This window comes from Bufo gargarizans, chromosome 7 (genome assembly GCF_014858855.1).
Source record: "Bufo gargarizans isolate SCDJY-AF-19 chromosome 7, ASM1485885v1, whole genome shotgun sequence".
Classification (NCBI taxonomy): Eukaryota; Metazoa; Chordata; class Amphibia; order Anura; family Bufonidae; genus Bufo; species Bufo gargarizans.
Window position 1 is genome coordinate 92,947,597 of NC_058086.1, and position 26,074 is coordinate 92,973,670.

At 42.3% G+C, this 26,074-nt stretch overlaps 1 protein-coding gene across 1 annotated transcript in view; it reads left to right on the forward strand.

The window, feature by feature from the left end:
- The window catches only part of MID1 (midline 1), a 133,535-nt gene that overhangs the window by 78,101 nt on the left and 29,360 nt on the right, over positions 1–26,074 (forward strand). The window contains exons 5-7 of the mRNA XM_044300935.1: positions 2,396–2,544; positions 5,780–5,907; positions 9,155–9,298. Of these exons, the coding sequence (XP_044156870.1) occupies positions 2,396–2,544; positions 5,780–5,907; positions 9,155–9,298 (421 nt within the window). The remainder of the gene's footprint in view (positions 1–2,395; positions 2,545–5,779; positions 5,908–9,154; positions 9,299–26,074) is intronic.

Here is a 26,074-nt window from a genome sequence, read left to right on the forward strand (position 1 = left end):
TGGAACCCTTTAACCTTACTAGGAAGAAGGGATGCAAATCAGCTCTTAGCAAACGATGTATGTCTCTAATGCCACCAGATGTAAAGTAGTTATCCTATAAGTCAGCGATCAGCAACCTCCGACACTCTAGGTGTGGTGAAACTATGACTCCCAGCATGCACACTTGGCTGTTCTCAGTACTCCCTTAGAAGTGAATGGGAGTTGTAGTTTCACAACAGCTGGACTGCCCCCTGCTATAAGTCAGTGTTCAACCTTTTGAACAGGCTTTGAGACATGACTTGGATAATAAAAAGGCCAGCACCTTATCTGCAGACAGCTGTTTCAGGGTGATTGCTCCTCATCAGTGTAGAGCAGAGAGTACTGGCTTACCTGGGTGAGAGGCCATAACCCAATTAGGCGCTCTCTATAAAGAAATACAATGTCCCCCGAATCCTGACTTAGGCCTCTCACCGAGTTAAGGTGCTGGCTTAATTATTATCAAAAAGTCGTGTCTCAAGGCCTGTTTAAAAGGTCAAATATTGACTTTTAGGTTGGTTACCTTGCATCTGGTGGCATTAGAGACAGAGCTTGCTAAGAGCTGATTTGCTCACAGAATTCCAGAGGAGTGTTGCGTCGATTAGGCGCTCTCCATAAGGAGATATAGTACCCTCCGAATCCTTTAATATTACTAGCAAAGCTACCATGCTTGGGAACTTGCAAGTGGCAACATCTACAGTAGTGTTGTACAGAATATGTATATAGTCACATCTATGTCTAGCAGGGATAGGAATTCAGTGTCTATATATTATGGCCCTTTCACACCAGCCACTGATCAAATGGGGATTGCATATTTTCTGCCATTAAAAAATCACCTTTTGTCAGCAGCATATCTTCCTGTAAAAACTGAGAATGTGCTGCCGACAAATGAAAAGTTTATGCGCACATACATTTGTGTTAAAGTTTTTTTTTTAGGGAGTTCAGTGTTGATGGACCATCCTAAGTAAAGGTCATCAATATCTGATCAGTGGGGGGCTCCGTGCACTGTCGCCAATCAGCTTTTGGTTACATGGCCTAGGCGCAGCTCAGTCCCTTTCAAGCGAATGGGGCTGAACTGCAATACCAAACACAGTCGCTATCCAATGTACGACACTGTGCATTGTATGCTGTGAGGAGGCCACAGTGCTCATCAGAATTGGTTGGGTATTGGAAACTCATTGATGGATAAGCCATCAATGTGGAACTCACGGAAAACTCCTTTAATTTTCATTCATCGGCATACTAACAATAACTGCAGCATCTCAATGTTACTTAACGAGCACCATTCGGCATACTGCATTGGCGATTGTTAAGGGGCAGAAAATCAACTTGTGTAGAAGGACTCACACCCTAGTACAGTGATGTCGAACCTTTTAGAGGCCGAGTGCCCAAAACCCACTTATTTATCGTAAAGTGCCAACACGGCAATTTACCCTGAATACTATAGTTCAATATAGTATATATTCCATGTACTTTATCATTTAGCTATTAAAGCCTGCCTACATTCAGTGCCCTGCCTGTGCTGTTTATAGCGCTCCCTGCGCTGATGAATGGCAGGAAAAGTCTAAGGCATATTGGTACACCATAGACTTTTTTCACAGTGCGGGTGCCCACAGAGAAGGCTCTGAGTACTGCCCTAGTATGTCTTGTGCAGGTTATCGGGCACTAGAATGAAACTGACACAGGCATAGGGAAAACAAGCAGATGCTTGGTAGATATTGTCATGGATTAGAAATGTAACAAGCAAAATGTATACATTATGCCTAGTGCAGGGCCTGAGGGAGTGGTTCAAAGCACACCAAGTAGACAATACTTGGGTCAAGCTCTTCCCCTCGGCGTCGTTTTTCAGGTTTACCTGGAGTGTTCCTTTAAGAAAGATGAAGAGCCTCTTCATTTCAAGTTGCTAATTTTATTAGTAAAGCCCTGGTCACATCTACATCTTCTTCAGGATGCAGGGATATTCTTAGAATCGAAAGGATGGACACAATGGCCATTATAAACTCTAGTCAGGCACAATTGTTCAGCCTAAAAGATGACACTACCATTACTATGACTGTACACCAAATTATTGGCCAAAATGCTATGTACTGGTGGAGTTTATTTATGGAGAACCTTTCTAGAATATGGAGATCCCGACTAAAGCTCAAATATCCTTTCTATGAGTGCAGCTTTGTCCTACTTCAAATGGTTTCTCACACAAGCGAGCCAGTTATACCTTTTATGGTCTTCCGAGTGGCAATCAGTTTGTCATCCTCTCCCTGCACAATGCATTCTTGCTGTCAAGTATGATAGGTGTCTCCTGAAGTTTTTAATTAGAATTTTTTATTAGAATTTAAGAATTCTAATGTGTTTTTATGTTTTTGTTTTTTCTTTCTTTAAGGTGGTCAGGTTGAGGAAGTTGGCCCAGCAAGTGGGGAATTGCAAGCAGTGCATTGAGCGCTCTACATCTCTCATCTCCCAAGCAGAGCAGTCTCTGAAGGAGGCCGACCATGCTCGCTTCCTCCAGTCAGCGAAAAGTATTACGGAAAGGTAATTGAATTTATTTTCTTAATATTTTGTTCTTTATCCATGTGAAGCAAAAATATTTTTTTCATATAAGTTCTTGTAAATACCTTGCTAATGTATTCCAAGACTCCTATATTGATGACCATTTCTCAGGTCATGAATATTGAATCAGTGAGGGTTGGAGTATCTGGCACACCTGGTGATCAGCTGTTTGAAGAGGCTGCTCTGCTTAGTGGAGCTCTGTGGCCTCTGCAGCTTATCGAGCACAGCACCACACATTAAATAGTGGCTATGCTTGGTATCAAAGCTCAGCCCTGTTCACTTGAATGTGACTAAGCTGCACCTAGGCCACTTGACCAATGAATGTGACGTCACTGGCCTAGCAAGAGGCCGCAGTGCTCACTGGAGCACCACTGTCTCTTCAAACAGCTGATGGGGGGGGGGGGGGGGTTGCTGAGGATTGGACCCCCACCAGTCAGATATTGATGTAAATCCCTAACTAGTTTACAAGATTTTCCAGTTCCTTAAAAAATTAAAATGATAAGCATTTAGGTACTCTGTTCGTCTGTGATTGTGGCACTCCTTTTATGGCCACAGCGGTGAAGCATCCACATCGCCAGTGATTGGCAGCCATGATGGTGTGTTGAAACCACAAGTCATCTCTGCAGCAGGTTAAACCAAACCAGACGGCGACCATACTTCATGATAGTATACTCACAGATGAACTGATTTCTAGCATAAAATATCATTACGTCTGTTTGTATTTCAATTGACGGCAGCTTATGGTAGCAGATGATATATGGTTTACTGTTTCTAATCTGAATCTTGTGTATCCCACTTTAACATGCCCACCATTATTTTCTAGTCTACTGCGGAAACTGAATCTGATTTGGTTTAATGCAGCATGTTTGTTGCCAAGCTATTTTGGAGAGTTATATGGCGTATGTGCACAATTTATCAGGAAAACGTTCCCAGGAATTCAAAAGTTGGCCTTTAAAGTCACCAGACTTGGCTCTTCGACGCATTGTTTTCAAGACTTGCGAAATTGATATCAGCAGGGTAGACACAGAAGATTTTCCTCATGGAAACTTCTAACTTATACTAAATACCAGTCCTTAATTATATTGATGCACTTAAAAAAAAAAAAAAAAACATATTTGTGGCTAAGGGAGTACACACGTTAGAGGTCATGTTAACAAAAGCTTCTGTTGATTTCGAAACTGTGCAACATATTCATAGAAATCTTACAATATTCCCCTTGTGACAGTTAAATTTGACGTGTATTAAAAGGTACAGCTGCCAATTAACCCTGGCATTCCTCAGGCTGGAATCCTCCGGGTGGCTGAGATGTGGTGGCCACAACCACATTCACCCATGGCAGCCAATGGCCTCACAAATTTGAATGTAACTTCATGCAGTCATTGGCCGTCATAGGGTTGTGGCCACCCCATGGAAACCCCGCCATAGTGCCTGCATAATCACACGTATAGCAGATCCATAATGGCGTCTGGCAGTCGCATTGTACATTAGATCATCGATAAATCTCCCCTCCTGAACCTAAAACACATGGTCCTCTAAGGAAAAAAATGGCTGACCTGTTTAGTTGTTTTAGGCAACATTTCCCATTTTCATAGAGAAGTATTTTTTCCCCCCCAAAAACGCTGTACATACTGTAAAGTGACAATTTTTGCAACTAATAGATCAAAAGAGGAAAAGTCATGTAAAAATATACTTTCTGGGTGGCAGAATGGTAAAGATTTACTCACCACGACTCCTGACATGTAACGTGTAACCTGATGTGTTGTCAGAACTGCTTGCATTCCCGTGTAATAACAATTCTGGAGTATCTGTTCTTATGACTTTGTTATGACAGTCCTCTATTATTCCTGCAAATAAATATCCATCTGAGCTTGCCCCTGACAGTCTTACGATATCCAGTCAGTGCTTCCAACATCAGACTGTGCAGATGCACAACTCCAACTGGTAACACCCAGCTGGACCTGTAGTGGCAATTCATTCCTAACTTCTAGCAGAAATAGAGGAATGGCACAACACAGAGTGATGAGAACAGGTGCTTTGGTATTGTCAATATATGGAGAATGCAAGTAGTTGTTAAAACATCAGGAGGGGTGACAGCCTTTACTGTTTAGCTCCATATATTTGAATAGGGATTACCTGCGACAGACCATGGACAGACATGGTGCTCCTTTTTGAAAAAAAAAAAAAAAAAGCTGACGCATTTTTTTTATTTTTCTTGACCTTTGCAACCGATTTAAACTCCTGAAAGGGGATAGCCACCTTTTTGGGCTTTTTTGACCACCTTTCTTCCTGGCCAGACATGCAAAAGGGGAGAATACTGACCTGCTCCCCACCACTTGGTCTTGGCTCCTTTACTCCCTGTTCTTGGCTGCCTAACTACAGGCCCCCACTGTCAACATCAACGTGGACACTGCTGCAGTCAATCCCTGGTTGCTGCGGTGACCTTCTCCCCTTGCATCAGGTCAATTGGTCACGTGTCGTAAGAGGGACAGGTCACCACTGCGGACAGTGATTGGCCGCAGCAGGTGGATGTTGACAGCAGGGGACTCAAGCGAGACAGCCAAGGATGGGAAGTGAAGAACCTGGTACCCAGCAGCTGGGAGCAGGCAAGTATGCTTCCCTTTTACAGCTCTGGCCAAGAGGGTGGTTGGCCAAACCTCTCCAAAATGTGTCCACCCCCATTAAAGCCACAAAGCTTAGGTTTTACCTGCTATAGAGTTTTTATTAAAGTGATTTTGACATGATGCATGGGGGACACGTCCCCGCTTCAGCCATTCATTGGCTGCAGCCACCACCTGACCCACATCAAACTGGATGTTGGTGCAGGAAGACCATAGAGCTTCAGCGGCGGAGCAAAGTAGCTGTAACCCAGCAGTTAGGATCAGGTCCAGCCTCATTGGCGGGCAGGGGAGGTGAGGGTCCTACCTGAAAGAGCCCTGGGGGTAAAAAAAAAAACTTTAATGTCCTGTAGCCACTACATGCACAACCCAATTTGTGAGCATTGTGTGCCCACTTTGATAAACTGTATTTATTAGCCCTGATAAGCCCCTTTAAATGCTATGGTTTGAAGTTGTGTCTGCTTATGCCTTTCATATCCCTCCAGACCTATTTTTCACACCAACAGGTGTTTTCTGCAGCGGCGGGGAAGCCACCCATGCTGTTTTCTGAGCGAACAATGGGTTGAGCCTCTGTTAAGACTTTTTTGTTATTCTGTTTTTAGAGTTTCAATGGCAACTGCATCCTCCCAAGTGCTGATCCCGGAGATTAATCTGAATGACACATTTGACACATTCGCGTTGGATTTTTCCAGAGAGAAGAAGCTGTTAGAATGTCTTGATTATCTCACAGGTAAAGCGGCAGTCAGTCATCACTAATTTAATCATTCAAATGACAAAAGCTGATCATGATTCACTTCAGCAGACTGTGCCTTGTCACAAGGACATAATTAGAGGGGTCGAGAACAGCAAATGGAATTGCAGACCAGTGGCTTTATACTGATTTTGTCATTGAAAGCGGTGTTGGGCTACTTTCACATTAGCGTTCTTTGCGGATTCGTCATGGATCTGCAAAAATGCTTCGGTTACAATAATACAACCGCATGCATCCGTCATGAATGGATCCGGTTGTATATTATGTCTTCTATAGCGATGTTGGATCCATCTTGAACACCATTGAAAGTCAATGGGGGACGGATCCGTTTTATATTGTATCAGAGAAAACTGATCCGTCCCCATTGACTTACATTGTGTGTCAGGACGGATCCATCTTGCTTCGCACCACATCGCGGACATAAAAATGTTGCTTGCAAACGGAACGGAATGAAATTTGGTGTATTCCGTTGAGTTCAGTTCAGTTTTGTCCCTATTGACAATGAATGAGGACAAAACTGAAGCGTTTTCTTCCGCTATTGAGATCCTATGACTGATCTCAATAGCGGAATTGAAAACGCTAATGTGAAAGTAGCCTTATAAGTAGGGAACCAACATTATATTGGCCCGATAAGCACTTTCTGATGCAGTAGTGCATGTAATTTCTCTATAATTTATGTGAACCAATAGCAATACCCAACATTGCTGTATTTTTATATAGCTTGTTGCACCTGGTAATTGCAGTTGGATAGATTATGCTGTTCACAAAAAAAAAACAGACAAGAATAGGAGACGATCTATTATTTGTGGAATGGCTGTGTGCTGTCCACAATTTTTGTCAACCCATAGAGAAAAATAGATCCTAAAACGCAGGCCTAACATACTGTTGTCTGCATGAGGCCTTAGAATGATGTTCACACCATGTTCATAGTGAACATACATATATTTACTGAGGGTATAGTCCCAACTTATACCACTATTTGCTATACAGTTTCACACATCAGCCATTGACTCCCATTGTTAATAAAACTCATACCACAGAAGTATGTTTTCTGAATACATGTTAAAAGGGCACACTTTGCCATACTTCAGGCCCATTTGAGTCTTGACAGGATCAACATCTATGGTTTTCCTGGGTTATACTACAAATGGACTGAGCAGAGCCTTAAAGGCTATGTACTCCTTCGGGGGCATTTTTTAAAATAATTGTATTTTACTCATTTTGGGCTCAAAATCATTTTTTTTTTTCAATTCTTTATCAAAAATATTCGGCAGCTTTGTCATAAAGGGTTAAAATCTGCCTAGACTTTGTTTGTACCTATCTAATAACACATAACCATCTCTAAATTAAGCTATAACCGCTATAATGAGTGTTTATAATGTCAGAGATAAAGAGCCGTCTGCTGAGCTGTCTGATGGAATAATAGAGTAAAACACAGAGTCTACTACTAGTGAATCTCAAGGATGTACCGAGAAAGGGGCTCAACATTTTTAATAAAGACCAATAGAAAAACTATTTTTAGCCCAAAATGAGTACAATGCAATAATAATAAGAAAAATGCACCTGAGGGTGTATGCAGCCTTTAAAGCGGTATTCCCATATGGAACATTGATATCATATCGCTAGGATATCCAATGACAGATAGGTGTGGGTTCCACCTCTGAGATCTGCACCTATATCCAAAACAGGGTCCCCAAATAGGAGATCACACTGCGCCTGCCCGGTTAGCTCTCCATTCATATGGGAGTTCTGAAAATAGCTGAGCAAGCACGCTCAGTCCCATGGAGGTGAATGGAGAGCAAGATACTCCCATAGCGGTGACCAGAGGTTAGCTGCACATGCGAGGCTGCTCTTCCTTAATTTCTTAGACTCTGTTCTGGAGATAGGTGCAACCTCTGAGATCTGCACCTATCTGACATTGATTGCATATGCTAGCAAATACCCTCTTTCAATAGAGTAATCCTATTATCTCCTGTTTGCAAATCTGACTAGTGTTAACCAAATCCACCAATTCCATAAGGATGTTTGTTCTGCAGATATTAGGGCACAAGAAGGATTAGGCATGTTGAATACATGTGGCATACAGTTTATAGCCCTTCTTAAAGGGGTTATCCAATTTCTGAAACAGCCCCCCCCCCCCCATGTGCCAGGGGCCCCTCACTGCTAATATACTTATCTCTCTCCCCTCTCCTGGTCCCCCGCACCACTGCCGGTGTTTCGGGGGTTGGGGGAAGGGGGTTAGGTAGGAGCCAATGGCAGATGGCGACGACCCTTCCTAGCATCGCGGGTGATGCTAGGGAGGCTTGTCCCCGTCCCATCTGTCATTGGCCCCTCTCCCCGACACCCTATGTTTTCATCAGTGTACAGGGAGAAGCGGCGGTGCGGGAACCAGGAGTGGCGCCGGTAGAGGGGTAAGTATATTGCCTGTAAGGAGCCCGGCACATGGGGGGGGGGGGGGGTGCTGTTTCAGTAATAGAATAGCCCCTTTAAGGACACAAAGATTGTACTGACTAAATTTCCACTATATTTCTTTGTTAGGAATCCTTGTGCACACATGCATATTTAGCCGAACCAAGCATGCATGTGTATGGGTGGTTAGGGAGGAGTAGCTTTCAGCCTAACAAGCGTAATTAGAGTGCAACTCAGCCCCATTCTGTCGAAAGACATTTCTTAGACACAAGTCATAGACCAGATATGTGTTGTTTATGGGGAATAAAAGTAGATCTGCCCTTGAGGATATCCATTACTTTTTAATGTTTAGCTTGATAAGGGGTTGCATTTCTTATACATTGCTTTCTAATATCAACAAAATTTGAAAGATCATTATTTGGGACAAATAGACAATTCAGCTTTAGGTTATCTCCATCTTTTATGGAGAATTTAAGGGGTTTTCCACTGTAGTTGTCTTCTGAGAGTTCATTGTGGTCTGTGGGAAGATATCACTATTAAGGGGTCTTAAGCTGTGCCTAATAGGTGTCTCCTGACGAGAATGAGTTGGTTCGTAGAAATACTGTAGGGTACCAGCTACACTAATATGAAAATATATATTTTCATATTTTTTTTTAGAAGCAATTAATGTCAAAGTCCGTTAATCAGATAAGGTACTGCTGCCAGGCTAAGTAAATTGCGTTGTTAAACATGAAAATACCTTGATACAAGCATTTTAACTGCACTACAAAAACCTATAATTCTTTTTCATAAGTGGATTTCTTATTGCTTCTGACAGCTCCTAGTCCCCCATTGATTAGAGAAGAACTCTGTACAGCCTCTTACGACACAATTACTGTGCACTGGACATCTGACGACGAGTTCAGTGTCGTTTCCTATGAGCTTCAGTACACGATCTTCACTGGACAAGCCAACGTAGTCAGTAAGTACATTTGTTTTATAGTTAAAACTGGGATTATTATACCAGATGAGCCTGACAACTATTTTATTAAATGAGGTTTTTGGAAGATGAACAATCTCGAAGATTAGTCTACTTTCACACTGGCGTTTTGGCTTTCCGTTTGTGAGGTTCGTTCAGGGCTCTCACAAGCGGTCCAAAACGGATCAGTTCGCATTCTAAAGCATTCTGAATGGAAAAGGATCCGCTCATAATGCATCAGTTCAGTCTCCATTCCGCTCTGGAGGCAGACTCGAAAACGCTGCTTGCAGCGTTTGGTGTCCGTCTGATGAAACTGAGCCAAACGGATCCGTTCTGACACACAATGTAAGTCAATGCGGACGGATCCGTCTTCACCGGAGCAATAGAAAACTGATCCGTCCTCCATTGACTTTCAATGGTGTTCAAGACTGATCCGTCTTGGCTATGTTAAAAATAATACAAACGGATCTGTTCTGAACGGATGTAGACAGTTGTATTATCTGAACGGATCCGTCCATGACGGATCCGCACAAAACGCGAGTGTGAAAGTAGCCTAACAAGGAAGATGGGCAAAACTGGGCCATCAGTCTGTTGGAAAATGTACTCTGTAGATTGAGTCTCTGGGCTTTACTTTCTCTGATTGTACTCATAGATTTTGTTTACCTAATTTTTGCTATTTTGAACCAGCGACTAATTGCTTAATTATTGGAATGATTAATGCAAGTGGTCCTTATAGTCAGTGTATGTGTTAATAAGATTTTCTTGTTGGGATGTGCTAATTGCTAGGCATTGAGGATGGCACAGCAGGAAGCTGTCACCCACCAACCTCCACTTTAATTACTGCTCTGTGGATCATCTCTGAAATAAGATAATTAACAAGATGGAAGGGCAGATAAATGAAAGTTGACTTTCCTCATACTGCGGTTTAAACAAATAAATGGAAAATCTACTTCTGTAAGAGATGACTAATTTTTCTCTGTGGTCTAATGAAGAAGTAGTTATTTTTAGAGAATTACATTACTGCTAGTCTGTCACCAGCAAAGCGGCACATTGTTACTGAGCATCATAAAATTCATTTTGGTTCATACTGTGGTTTAGGAATGTATATTTCTTACTACTTGTTGGTATGGATTTTATCCATGTTTATAGAAAGTTAAACCCTTTGAAGTCAGTTGGTTGCAAAATGTTTTGGTTTTCAGATGACCTGCATCATTTAGGATGAACAGTGATTACTTTATCATCCCACCACCCAATGATGCCTAAAAGATTTTGACATTTAACACCTTTTTTTATACGCTTGTATGCTTATATAGTCACATTCCACACAAATTTGTCACCTTAAAGGGGTTCTGCACTTTCAATTAATTGATGATCTATCCTCTGGATAGATCATCAGCTTCTGATCGGCCGGGGTCTGACACCCGGGACCCCCGCCGATCAGCTGTTTGAGAAGGCAGCGGCGCTCCAGCAGCGCCGCTGCCTTCTCACTGTTTACCGCCGGGCCGCCCGCCCACTGACGTCACGACTTGTATCAACTACAGTGGGCGCGGCTAAGCTCCGTTCAAGTGGAAAGAGCTTAGCCGCGCCCACTGTAGTTGATACAAGTCGTGACGTCAGTGGGCGGGCGGCCCGGCGGTAAACAGTGAGAAGGCAGCGGCGCTGCTGGAGCGCCGCTGCCTTCTCAAACAGCTGATCGGCGGGGGTCCCGGGTGTCGGACCCCGGCCGATCAGAAGCTGATGATCTATCCAGAGGATAGATCATCAGTAAATTGAAAGTGCAGAACCCCTTTAACGTAGTTCCATGCTTGGTTGATATTTAGGTGTATGTTTATAATTTGATCAGTCCTTATCAGTGATTATTCAAATATACAGTCAGATCCATAAATATTGGGACATTAACACTGTTTTAACATTTTCGGCTCCATACACCACCACAATGGATTTGAAATGAAGTGCACAAGATGTGCTTTAACTGCAGACTGTCAGCTTTAATTTGAGTGTATTTACATCCAAATCAGGTGAACGGTGTAGGAATTACAACAGTTTGCATATGTGCCTCCCACTTGTTAAGGGACCAAAAGTAATGGGACAGAATAATAATCATAAATCAAACTTTCACTTTTTAATTCTTGATTGCAAATCCTTTGCAGTCAATTACAGCCTGAAGTCTGGAACGCATTGACATCACCAGACGCTGGGTTTCATCCCTGGTGGTGCTCTGCCAGGCCTCTACTGCAACTGTCTTCAGTTCCTGCTTGTTCTTGGGGCATTTTCCCTTCAGTTTTGTCTTCAGCAAGTAAAATGCATGCTCAATCGGATTCAGATCAGGTGATTGACTTGGCCATTGCATAACATTCCACTTCTTTCCCTTAAAAATCTCTTTGGTTGCTTATGTATTATGCTTTGGGCCATTGTCCAACTGCACTGTGAAGCGCCGTCCAATGAGTTCTGAAGCATTTGTCTGAATATGAGCAGATAATATTGCCCGAAACACTTCAGAATTCATCCTGCTGCTTTTGTCAGCAGTCACATCATCAATAATTGCAAGAGAACCAGTTCTAATGGCAGCCATACATGCCCACGCCATGACACTACCACCACCATGCTTCACTGATGAGGTTGTATGCTTAGGATCATGAGCAGTTCCTTTCCTTCTCCATACTCTTCTCTTCCCATCACTCTGGTACAAGTTGATCTTGGTCTCATCTTCCCATAGAATGTTGTTCCAGAACTGTGAAGGCTTTTTTAGATGTCGATTGGCAAACTCTAATCTGGCCTCACCAATGGTTTACATCTTGTGGTGAACCCTCTGTATTCACTCTGTGAATTCTTCTCTTGGTTGTTGAGTTTGACACACATACACCTACCTCCTGGAGAGTGTTCTTGATCTGGCCAACTGTTGTGAAGGGTGTTTTCTTCAACAGGGAAAGAATTCTTTGGTCATCCACCACAGTTGTTTTCCATGGACTTCCGGGTCTTTTGGTGTTGCTGAGCTCACCGGTGCGTTCCTTCTTTGTAAGAATGTTCCAAACAGTTGTTTTGGCCACACCTAATGTTTTTGCTAGCTTTTTGATGGGTTTGTTTTGTTTTTTTGCCTAATGATGGCTTGCTTCACTGATAGTGACAGCTCTTTGGATCTCATCTTGAGAGTTGACAGCAACAGATTCCAAATTCAAATAGCACACTTGAAATGAACTCTGGACCTTTTATCTGCTCATTGTAATTGGGATAATGACGGAATAACACACACCTGGCCATGGAACAGCTGAGAAGCCAATTGTCCCATAACTTTTGGTCCCTTAACAAGTGGGAGGCACATATGTGCAAACTGTTGTAATTCTTACACCGTTAACCTGATTTGGACATTAATTTCAAGTCCATTGTGGTGGTGTATAGAGCTAAAAATGTTAGAATCGTGTCTATGGACCTGACTGTAATTTACATGCAGTCCTAATCCATAATTGGTATAGAAATTGAATGCAATAAGACATTCAAGAACCCAAATCAGGGCAATATCAAATGGAAAAAGAACAAATAAAGAGGTTTTGTACTGAACTAAGAAATGACAGAATCAGCTTTTCAGATCAGGCTGGGGCAAAGCACAGGATGGAGGTCACAGCAGAAGCAATCACCAAGATGGAGACTGTGGAACCCAGATGGTCACTGGCTTGTTACAATACACTGTTGCTGGAATTTGGATGCTTGGAGACACAGGGGCCAAATACAATAACCAGTGGACAGGACAAGGCAGGACTGTAGTCAGCAAGAGGTAGTTGTGAATGTAGCCTTAAGTTGTTACCAGGAGAGCAGTTTAGGAGCCAAGCACAGTAACCAAAGCACAAGGCAGGACAGACCGCCAGTAGTACCACAAATTCTAAGAATCACGTATAACTAAAAACAAACTTGAAACCAGCTTGGAACAAGGCAGCTTAATGCAAAGAACAACAGCAAAGGACCTGATGGGTACATCCACTAATACACTTGTGAAATTTACATAGATCCTCAGGCAACCTGAAAGGAGCAACTGACTAGATATCTATAATAGATCTTGATTAACAGCAGCATTGTAGCAGGACTCAGAATCAGTAGTGAGTTTAACCTTGAGTTGACATTGTTTTTTATATATACTGGGGTGTAACTGAATATTGAAGGCGGAAAGGGGTTGTCCCAGATTTTGATATTGATGGTCTATCCTCAGAGCGGCAGTCTCTTCCTAGGTGAGTGACATCATGTTCATTGGTCACATGGCCTAGGTGCAGTTCAGTCCTATTCAAGTGAATGAGATGGAGCCGTAATACTAAGCACAGCTGCTATACAATAAATGGCAGTGTGCTTGGTAAGCTGCGCGGAGGCTGCAGTGGCCACCAAATCTCTGCGGCCTCCTTAAGGAACTGAACAGCGGGCATTCTGAGTGTTGGACACCTTCCAATCTGATACGGATTATCTATCTTGAGGATAGATCATCTACATTACCCACCTGGAAAACCCCTTGAACATGGTAGTGCTGGATATGTAACCGGAATGGCAGAATAGGAGCACACTTCAATACCACCTGGGTCTAATGGCATCCTGCCACTGGAGCAGAGGTTAGCATCAACATCACAGTTCATGACAAGAACTTTATTGGTCAGGCCTAGAGCACCATGGGAAGGGTCTTTATGAAACCTGTGGCACATTGGCTTGGGTCAGAGGCATTTAGCACATATTGACCCGTCAAGAGTCCTGGAGCTAGTGCATGCATTCTATCCATAACCAGGTTGGTGTGATGTAAGGGCACCTCTATTGGTGAGCCTCTAGGTGAGTTTTTACACCTAGAATGGCAGATCCAAAGAGGGAAGCCTTTACAAATGAAGTGTACATTGGTGAATTGGATTAGAAAACATAATACCTACTATTGCTGTAAAAAAATTACCTTGGTACGAGACCACGATAACATAGCAGGCCTTAAGAAAACTGTAGCCATGCACTTGTCTATTGACTTGAGAGATGATGTCATTGTCATGTGGCACTCCTCATGATGGTCAGCGTTGAGTCCTGATGGCTTTTAACGAAGGCCTGCAACAAAATTAAGTTTGAATCATATTAGACTCCCGACACATATATATCCGGCTATCCAGCTCAACTCCCATCCAGTGTGAAGCAGAAAACACCTGTGGGGAACTAAACCAGAACTGATCCCATAGTTTTTCTACGGGATTGTTCTCATACATCCAGCATATCAGTTGTGATGCTGGATGTCAAATAGTGGCAGACAGAAAAACACTGCATGCTCAGTTTTTCAGTCCGGCACCATCAGTGGATAGACGCAGGATCTGTCCACTGAAGTGCTGTACACGTATATCAGTTCTCTCCGGCTCCTGGTCTTAAATAGCTGGCCGGACATAACTGATATATGGGAACATAGCCTTAGTAGGTTCCCCCAGAACACAATTTGATCAACACTGATTTAATATATAAATTGAAAAAAAGAGTGTTAATATTTGTGAACTAATTATTGAGCATGGTATTTAGTGTTCTTTTTAATTTCTAATGTATGTAAGAATTTACCTTGGAATTTAAAGCATCTATCAACATCACAGGAAGTCTGCTGATGTATGTCCTGTATGTTACGTCTTTGGGAACTTTCTTTACAATAAACTGAACACTTCCGTTGCTTGTTCTATTGTTAGTGGGCAAGCTTTTAACTCCTATTTATATAAGGATTATATATAGAAGGCTTTTGTAAGCAGGCATGCAGCACTTTATAGTTCTCAAAGGCAAATACAGTTATGGTGTAACGCTTAACAGTAAAATGAAGATTTCCCCATATGATCTTTAGTATTTCCTGTTTTTATTACTTTTACTGTAGATACAAACTCTTTAAAAATCTGTAAATGAGTAAGAATTGAACCTCTGCTCTTCATATTAAAGATTCCCACAGAAACGCCTCCTTAGCGGACTGGAAGTGTGACATCATGTCCACCACTGCAGAGGCTCAGCGGTTGTGCCACTTGAGAACACGTGCCTTTTGAGCCCAGTGAATGGCTGCAGCAGTGTACATGACCACAGACAGAACTAGTATTAGCATTAATAATGCATTCTGTAGAGATTAGGCTACTTTCATACTAGCGTTAATATTTTCAGGTAGTTAGATCCATCATAGGGTCTCAATACCAGAAAAAAAACGCTTCTGTTTTGTCCCCATTCATTGTCAATTGGGACGAAACCTAACTGAACCGAATGGATGCTCCAAAATGCATTCCGTCTGTTCTCATACCAGAGAGCAAACCGCAGCATTGATTTTTAAAGGAGTTCATGACTAATCAGTCTTGGCAATTTTAAAGATAATGCAACCGGATCCGTTCATAATGGATGCGGATGGTTGTATTATCAGTAACGGAAGCGTTTTTGCTGAACCCTGCCGGATCCAGCAAAAACACTAGTGTAAAAGTATCCGAAGGCCTCTTTCACACTACCGTATGGCTATTTCAGTGTTTTGCGGTCCGTTTTTCACGCATCCGTTGTTCCGTTTTTTTGTTTTTGGGGATAATTGGGCTGGGCATAACATTTTCAATAGATGGTTCCGCAAAAACAGAACTGATACGGAAGATATACGGATGCATTTCCGTATGTGTTCAATTTTTTTTTTGCGGACCCATTGACTTGAATGGAGCCACGGAACATGATTTGCGGGCAATAATAGGACATGCTCTATCTTTCAACGGATCGGAAATACTGAAACGGAATGCATATGGAGTACATTCAGTTTTTTTTTTGCAGAACCATTGAAATGAATGGTTCCGTATACGGAAAGCAAAAAACGGCCCGCAAAACGGGAAAAAAAAAACCTGTAGTGTGAAAGAGGCCTAAAAGATATACACATATTACATTTAAAGAGGACCTTTCATTACAATAAAAAATCTAAACTAAGCATACAGACATGGAGAGCGGCGCCCAGGGATCTCCCTGCACTTACTATTATCCCTGGGCGCCGCTCCGTTCTCTTGGTATAGGCTCCGGTATCTTCAGATTTTCGGCTCAACTGGGAGGAGCCTGCTCTTGTTCTTCTGGGTGTCTCCTTCTCCCAGGGAGGAAAAAAACTCCCAGGCTATGAGCTGAGCGCTGCGGAGAAGGAGACGCCCAGGAGAACAAGAGCAGGCTCCTCCCAGTTGAGCCGAAAATCTGAAGATACCAGAGCGTATACCGGAAGAACGGAGAGGCGCCCAGAGATAATAGTCAGTGCAGGGAGATCCCTGGGTGCCGCTCTCCATGTCTGTATACTTAGTTTAGATTTTTTAATGAAAGGTCCTCTTTAATGAATTCTTTAAGTCTGATTGGCTGATTTTCTGACTAGGCTTAGTGGCTTCTACAGCATTACCAGGAATTGATTAGTATAATTGTATCAGGGTCATAACCATCACAGTTAGCTGTACTCCTCATTAAGTCATGAAATAAACATTCACTTGGCTTTCTTTCATTTTCATCTTAATTACTTTAGATCCAATCCAGAAGTAGAACAGGAGCACATTTTAATGAGCTGTGTTCCAGTTTAACAGCGTGTGTCCATATTTTTTGCATTAATTTTCAAGCAAATGTTATGCTCACAAGTGGGTGTATGCATCTTTGTTTAGCTTAGTTATCAGGTGTCCTCACCATGCATCATCTAATTTTACTTGGATGATGTCCAAACCTTCTGGTAACTTCTACCTTCTTTTTCAGTGCAGCATGTTTATGGGGAAGACTTGAGTGATGTGTTCAGTGTACAGCCATCTTATGATCTGAAGCTCAATCAGAATAAGGCCTCATGCACACGACCGTTGTTGTGTCCGTTGTTCCGTTTTCCGTAATTTTCTGCGGACCCATTGACTTTCAATGGGTCCGTGGAAAACTCTGCTAATGCACTGTTTCCGTCATCCGTGTTTCCAGTCCGTGAAAAAAATATGACCGTTTCGCTGTCCGTGAACCGTTGTCCGTGAAAAAAATAGGACAGGTCAAATTTTCAAGTCAATGGGTCAGTGAAAAAACACGGAGGCACACAAGATTGTCGTCCGCGTCCGTTTTTTTCCTATCATTTGCATGGCAAACTTGACTTAGATTTTTTTTTTTTTACTTTCCTTCATGTCTGGTGATCCTCCAAAAACAAAGGGAGACACACGGAAACAAAAACGGACACGGATCACGGGGCAACGAAACCCCTTTTTGCAGACCGCAAAAGAATACTGTTGTGTGCATGAGGCCCAAGGCTATTTTTACACTCAGATCCGTGTTGTATCTGCACAGACGGATCCGCACCAATAATGCAAACGCTTGTATCCGTTAATAACTGATCCGTTTGCATTATTCATAAAAAAAAGTCTAAGTCAAAACGGTTTTGACTTGCATTGAAAGTCAATGCGAGACGGATCCGTTTTCAATTGCACCATATTGTGTCAGTGAAAAACTGATCCGTCCCCATTGACTTACATTGTAAGTCAGAACAGATCAGTTTGGCTCTGCGTAGTCACACGGTCACCAAAACGCTGCAAGCTGCGTTTTAGTGACCGTCTAAAAGACACAATGGAGACCAAACGCAGCCAAATTGATGCATTACGAACAGATCCTTATCTATTCAGAATGCATTGGGGCTGAACTGATCCGTTTTGGGCCTCTTGTGAGAGCCCTGAAACGAATCTCACAAGCGGACCCAGAAACGAAAAGTAGCCTAAAATGACATAGGCAGCATTTAAATAGGTTCTGTAATTTCAATAAACTTTGGATAAATCCATAGTACAAGCAAAGATAATATACTTTGTAATATATTTTATTACAGAAAAATGCAACTTTCACCAGCTACCACTTCTTCCTCTTCCCCCTGCACCGATTATTTACTCTTCCTGGTAATTTCTGTCTTGAGAGAAGCAGAGATGAGACGGATGTTCAACTTTTCTTGGGTATCGGGTTACAGTTGCTGCACATAGATGTCTATGCAGAGGGAGAAGATTTGCTGCAGTGAAACGCACATTGTAGTTTACAGTCTCACTCTAGTAATGGATTCACAGCTACACTGTTCATTACTTCGCTATAATGTATGTATAAACCATAGTAAATTAATTTGGATATGACTCGGATAAACATATCTAACCCAAGAGAAAAATAAAAAGGAAATAATATAAATGCAGAGTAGATGGAAAAGGGGTCATTTTCTGCCGTCACTCTTCAATGTTTCTAATGGTCAAATGTAGTGTTATTCCTGAATTTGCGGCTTATTCTGAAAAGCCATCTGAGATGACAAGTATGCTGTAACTCCAACACATAGTGTTTCTACAGTCCACAATCAAATGAATGTGCTTTTACATCCAGAATAGCCTCTAATAATGCTTGGCTATTTCATTGCCCCAGCAACACGATAGTCTGCTAATGTTGGGACTACATCCAGTTAGCCCTGCTCTATAGTAAAAAGGCACTGAACCTCATTGTGGATGAGATATATATATATATATCTCACCAGCAGCACCATCCAAAAAAGGGGGAAACGGATGCAGAGCGCAAGTATGGGAATAGGTGCTTACCCACTAGTATAGAAAGAAAAATTGGACTGGACTCCTGTAGACTTTCAAAATTGTCAGTGAAGAAACTTTATTCACCCATAAAGTGGCACGGAGCGACGTTTCGGCTCATACATGAGCCTTTCTCAAGCCACTTTATGGGTGAATAAAGTTTCTTCACTGACAATTTTGAAAGTCTACAGGAGTGCAGTCCAATTTTTCTTTCTATATATATATATATATATATATATATATATATATATATATATATATATATATATATATATATATATATATATATATAAAAATATAATCGTTCATATAGTATTGCTTGACAGCGGTTCGGCTTTCCAGTCTCTCTTAGATTACATTCTAAATCCTCATGTAAGATTGCCTGTTGATATATTAGGTCTAGGTGTTAAGAAAAACCACAGGATTGTAACCACACATTCCCTGGCCCCTGAAGGTAACACCTGCAGTAGTCTGTGGTTAACCGTGGCTTGCTGTTGGTACTTAAAGGTGACTACATTAGCACGGTATTTCAAGATATTGCTATAGTACTTGTTCTTTTGTCCAGACAATCAATTATATGAGCAGATGTCAAATCGATATGCTGGTCGTATGGATTACTTAAATTAATCTAGGCTTTTATAGAAACGTCCATGCCTAGCCAAATATAATCTGTTTATTATTGTGAATGGGGCTATATACCTGTGCTGGCACTGATCCCACTTGTGGTTAATGAAAAGTTTTCCGTAATGAAATTGCCTCTGGCACTATGAAAGAAAAACATGTGTATGACAGTTGCCAATACAAAACATGAGATTTGTTCACAGATGATGTATACACAGTCATGCAGAATTTTTAAGTGGTAACTCTGCTCCAAAAAAAACCCCTATATTTATAATCTGTGAACAAATATTTCACTCGCCTAGATTTTTAATATAGCGTGCAATATAATTTTACAACAAACATTATAGTGAACAGTCCATTAAGATGACAACATAGCCTCAAAAAGTTCAGTGAATTTTATATATACACACGAGGAAGTGGGTCATCAATGGTTAATGTATTGGCATTCCTTATTGTTCTTTTTTTTTACTATTGTACACCGCCACACACAATCAGGTTTTAATTACTACTTTTTATTCTATTATTTATATATCACACTTCTTTGAAGGGTGTTGGACATATTATTATCACTAAGTGGCATAGACAGTGTTTTACTTTTTATCACTGGATAAATAACACTTTATATTTATAATGTATTTCATATTTATGAACGTTTTATAGAATTGTAATCCATTATTTAATGTTTGGACTTGTATATACTCCATATTTGCACTTTTTTGTATTGCTTAAGAAAAGTCCCAGTAAGAGGACTGAAATGTCGCACTAGTGAATGAAGGGCATCACTACCCACTACTGTCTACATTTTTTGGGGTTTGATCATGTCCTATATAATAGGTTTCTTAAAACATTGGTTGAGCGTCTGAGATTGAAATCTGCCTGCAGGCAAATGTATGCCCTGTGCACGCTGCTGTGAACACTTAAACTTGTTAATGTAGAGTTGTTATACATTTCCTTTTGAGGTTGTTGTACAAATGCAAGAAAAGTTCAGCCAAGATTTATAATTTTAAGTTAAAGTTGGTAAATCGGCAGTGGAATTGAGTCCAGTATTTCATATCTTTAAATAAAGGGTTTCCAAAAATAATTTTTTAAGTTTGTTGGACAGCTGAATATAACTAGTGTAGGGCTGTATTCATACCTGCAGTTTTTGATCGTGTTTTTGAGCCAAGCACAAGAGTGGATACAAAACAGAGGAAAAGATTTCCCAATATAATTTACCAGTTTTATATCTATTCCTGTGTTTAGCATGTGTGAGTACAGTTTTAAAGGGTATGGTCACCTTTGGGGTCATTTTATTATCACGTTGTACTTATTTTTTGAGTTGGTCTTTATTAGAAATTTTCAAACATTTGTCTCATACAACCATCAGGTTTCCACTGACTCTTCACTGCTGACAGCTCATAAAGACTCATTTAAGCTAATGTATAATGACATTGATAAGATTTCAGCTTAAAAGAATGTTTATGAGCAGTCAAGAAAGTAGAGCTAAGGACTATGGAATTGGCCGTCGGAGCATCTCTCCCAAAGGTGTCCATAGACTTTAAAGGAGTCTGGGGCAGTACTATTTCTCCTTGTGTAGAGCGCCTAGTAGGCGTAAGGAGTCTTATAGCCAATGCAATGCTCCTGTGATGATAAAGTTCTGAAAATCATCTGTCTCTTAGCCACTAATACCACCAGATGTAAGGTTGCTATCCTATAAGTCAATGCTAAACCAAAAGCACTGCCTTTGTTCTAAATGACACTGGCTTAATCTCAAGAGAAAAAGAAGGGTGCATGTTGAAATCCAACTAACGGCTGTATTACATTTAACAATTTTGAAGGCGATTGTCAGGACGGAAGTGTTCTTTCCCGTTATACCATCACTTGTCCCCATACTGACTAGTTGTTTGCTGACAGTAGATCATGATTAGACAGCACAATCTTCCGCTGGTAAACAATGATTTTTAAACATGCTTAGAAATCTGGATTGCCCAATGAACGAGTGTAATTGACGGCAGTATTAGACTGCCAGAGCATCGCTAACGAGCGTTCACAGGAATGCTCATTATCGATCATCCAGCCCACAATTGGCCAGCGTAATACTGGTTTAATTCTTTACTTCCAATGGGTTCACCCATCATTAGCCAATGTGTATGGCCAGCTCAACCAATATATTCTCTTCAGGAGATGGCAGTCTCCTTCACTGAGCGAGCAGCCAACTGTTGGGCCGTCTAAACTCACCTTTAATTAGTGGGATTCTCTGACAATGACCTTTATCTATGGCCTGCTTAACACAGCTCCTGCTACTAATTAAATAGGTAACCATCTTATGTAGAGGTCTTTCACATCAGTGTTTTTATTTCCATTGTTATGCTACGTTATAGGAGCAGAACAATGTAAGTACACATAACTGACAGGAAGAGAGCCAAGCCATTGACTAGAATAGCATCCATTCAGTTTCTGTTCAGGAGAATAAAGTCCTGCACATACTTTTCTTTGACAATCTCTGTGACTGAGGCCCCGAACAAGCCTTCAATGCAGATGAGAACATGGCCACACCTAGGATCAGTGAAGCATAAATTTCATTACTCACTTTTTGGTGATCCACCAGCAAGATTCTGGTTTGCTCAACACTTCACAGCTTTCATAGCATGTGTTACTGTCTAAATCAGCATATAGGTTAGATGGCTGTCATTGGGATGTGCCCATAATCTAATGTGTATGGGACCTACCTATAGTCCCCTTAAAGGAAGAAAATGTCATGCAAAAAACTGCCAAATGTAATGTTTGAATAAAGCCAAGACTTTACTGCACCTGTTCTTACCGCATCTGCAATGAGTCACACTGAGTCCTTGTTATTGCCCAATATTTCTTACATCACTTTTATCCTCTCATTCTTTCTATCCACTTTTCTTCACTCCAACTGGTTTCCCGTCTGACTCCTAGACAGGATCCAGAACTAGATCCAGATCTCATGGGGACCAGGGAGACAGCCTTTGGCTACAGGATTCTGATATGTTTCAGCAAAATGGGATCAGATGGTGCAGATGGAAGTGGGATATTTTCCTTTAGCTGTCATTGATGAATTTGAGATTTGTCCCATCCGGTGTGCAGAATTTGTCAGCATAGAGCCCTGAGGAAATAACTTTCTACATTATTACCTCCAGATTGTGAAGGCTTGCAAAATCTCAGTTGGGAACCTATTTCTCCTGCACTCATGTTCATGTTGCAGCTGTGATGAAACATAGTTTATATAAAGTAGCCGTCTATGATGGATGCAGCTTGATGGTGAGGCTAGGTTAGGTTAATGGTGTAGCCTTTACGGCTGTGCTCCACTTTGACTATAACATTGAAACTATATAAGGTAACTACTGAGGTTATTCAAGTACACTAACTATAATGCTACTACAACAGCAAAACATACCAGCACGTTAAGGGCTCTTTCACACTTGCGTTGTCCGGATCCGGCGTGTACTCCATTTGCCGGAATTACACGCCGGATCCGGAAAAACGCAAGTGAACTGAAAGCATTTGAAGACGGATCCGTCTTCAAAATGCGTTCAGTGTTACTATTGGCAGCCAGGACGCTATTAAAGTCCTGGTTGCCATAGTAGTAGTGGGGAGCAGGGGAGCAGGGGAGCAGTATACTTACAGTCCGTGCGGCTCCCGGGGCACTCTAGAATGACGTCAGAGCGCCCCATGCGCATGGATGACGTGCCATGCGATCACGTCATCCATGCGCGTGGGGTTCCCTGACGTCACTCTGGAGCGCCCCGGGAGCTGCACGGACGGTAAGTATACTGCTCCCCCGCTCCCCACTACACTTTACCATGGCTGCCAGGACTTTAGCGTCCCGGCAGCCATGGTAACCATTCAGAAAAAGCTAAACGTCGGATCCGGCAATGCGCCGAAACGACGTTTAGCTTAAGGCCGGATCCGGATTAATGCCTTTCAATGGGCATTAATTCCGGATCCGGCCTTGCGGCAAGTGTTCAGGATTTTTGGCCGGAGCAAAAAGCGCAGCATGCTGCGGTATTTTCTCCGGCCAAAAAACGTTCCAGTCCTGAACTGAAGACATCCTGATGCATCCTGAACGGATTTCACTCCATTCAGAATGCATGGGGATAATCCTGATCAGGATTCTTCTGGCATAGAGCCCCGGCGACGAAACTCTATGCCGGAAGAAAAGAACGCAAGTGTGAAAGCGCCCTAAAGGGGTTGTCTGCCCTTGAAGCCAACAACCCCTATGCCATGAACTTGTGCCTCCTGAACATAAAAAAAGATGATTCACCTGTCTAGTCCCATGATCACTGCAGCCAATCACAGACCTCAACGGTCACAGGAGCTTGAACTTTACATTGCAGCAATGATGTAACAGTCCTCTGAGGTCTATGATTGATTGGCTGCAGTGTTCAATGGGACTCAGCTGCTTCCTGGTCTGAGGGACCGTTGGCGGCCAGGAACGGAGCAGCGATGGAACAGTGAACAGGTAAGTCTACTTTCACACTCGCGTTTTGGCAATCTGGCACAATAGAAAACGGATCCGTCCTCCATTGACTTTCAGTGGTGTTCTAGACGGATCCGTCTTGGCTATGTTAAAGATAATACAAATGGATCCGTTCAGAACGGATGCAGGTGGTTGTATTATCTGAACGGATCCCTCCATGACGGATCCGCACAAAATAAGAGTGTGAAAGTAGCCTAAGTAGTCTTTTTTTGTTTGTTTTTAGGAGCACAGGTCCATAGCATAGGGTTTTTTGGCTCCAAGACCCGACAACTAGTGTTGGGCGAGCATGCTCGGCCGAACACTAACTTTACTTGAACATCGCGAAGCTCGGCACATCGCAGTGTTCGGCCGAATACCGCGTGTGCTCAAGCGCGATGCTCTAGTCTCCTCCCCGCGCGTAGGTAGGTAAGTACTGCCATTCACTCTAATGCCGTAGCAATGTTGGCTACTGGCATTACAGTGATTTGCTGTCCGAAACCCGTCATCGGGTGCATATTAGCACCCGATGACACATGTTCGGCTCAGTCTTGGTCAGGGAGAGCTGGAGAGCAGATGGCAGAGATAGTGTAAGGAGTGAAATAGGAATATTTTAGTTTTTATACTTGTTATAGACCCCAAAGTCCTTTTAAGGACTATTGTGTGTGGCAGCAATATATAGTTTTAGTGCAACCTGCGCTAAATTGCTAAAACTGTTAGAGACTCAAAACGACTATAGTTGTATCTGGCAGAAATATATATTTTTAGCGCAACCTGCACTAAATAGCTTGCAATTGTTTGGCCTCTGCAGACAGCGACATTATCTGCACTACATCTCCTTTCTAACTTGTGCGCAGCCTAAAAATATCTGTGACATCCAGTGTACTTTTTCCATAGACTGTGTCCGCTGCGGACAGTTACATTACCTGCGCTACAATTCCTGTAAAACGTTTGCGTTTCCGAAATATCAGTGACATTCAGTAAAATTTTTTTGCTGCTGGTGGCAACGACATTACGTGCGCTACATCTCCAGTATAACGTTGGCACATCCGAAATATTAGTGACATTCGGTGTAATTTTTTTCACCGCTGGTGACAGCGACATTACCTGCCCTACATCTCCTGTTTAACGTTTGTGCAACCTAAATATCAGTGACATTAATGCAGTGTATTTTTTATGCGGTGGTGAAAGTGACATTACTTGCGCTATGCCTCCTGTTTAACGTGTGTGCATCCTAAAAATATCTGACATTCTGTGTACGGTTTTTGCGCATACACTTACAAAACCTGCGCTACTGTACGTGTGACATACTTGCAAGCATATATACCATTTTAATATGATGAAGGTGAGCAGTAAGGGACGGGGAAGTGGCCGGGCTGCTGGTGGTGCACGCAGAGGCCGTGGCCCTGGGCGCGGTGAAACTGTGCCTGCTGCCATAGCACAAGAAACACATATCCACGATACCTAGCTTTATGTCCCAGTTTGCAGAGCGGCGCTGGACACCACTCTCAAAGTCAGACCAGTGCGACCAGGTGGTTGGTTGGATTGTAGCAGATAATGCTTCCAGTCGATTAAGCACCACCCTATCTTCCACAAAGTCCAGTCTCGGTAGCCAAGAGTCTGGTCAACAGAATCCTCACCCTGATCCTCCTTCCACCCACCATGGAGAGTCTTGCCAAACAAGTGATCCCACACGCTGATATTCCGAGAAGCTGTTTTCATCGCCATTCCTTAATTTAGGCCTCTCGCCAAAACCGCTTGAAGAGCGAGGAGAAATTGTGCCCTGATTCCCAAACTCTGGAGCATCCATAATCAGAAGAAGATGACGGTGGGGAACGGCAATTAGTGTTTCATGAGGTGGATGATGATGAGACACAGTTGCCAATAAGTCAACCGCAATTACTATCTCAAGAGGTTCATGATGAGGATGAGACACAGTTGTCAATAAGTGAGGTTGTTGGGTCAGGTCAACAAGTCAGGAGGATGACCAGAGTGAGGAGGTGCTGGATGATGAAGTCGCTGACCCAACCTGGGAAGGTGGCAAGCCGAGCGAGGACAGCAGTACAGAGAGGATGGGATCCGCAGCAGGCTGGAAGAGGCAGTGGGGTGGCAAAAGGTGGTGTTTTTTTTTTTTTTTGTTTTTTTTTTTTAAGTAAGTGCAGATGATAAAAGAATTGTCATTTG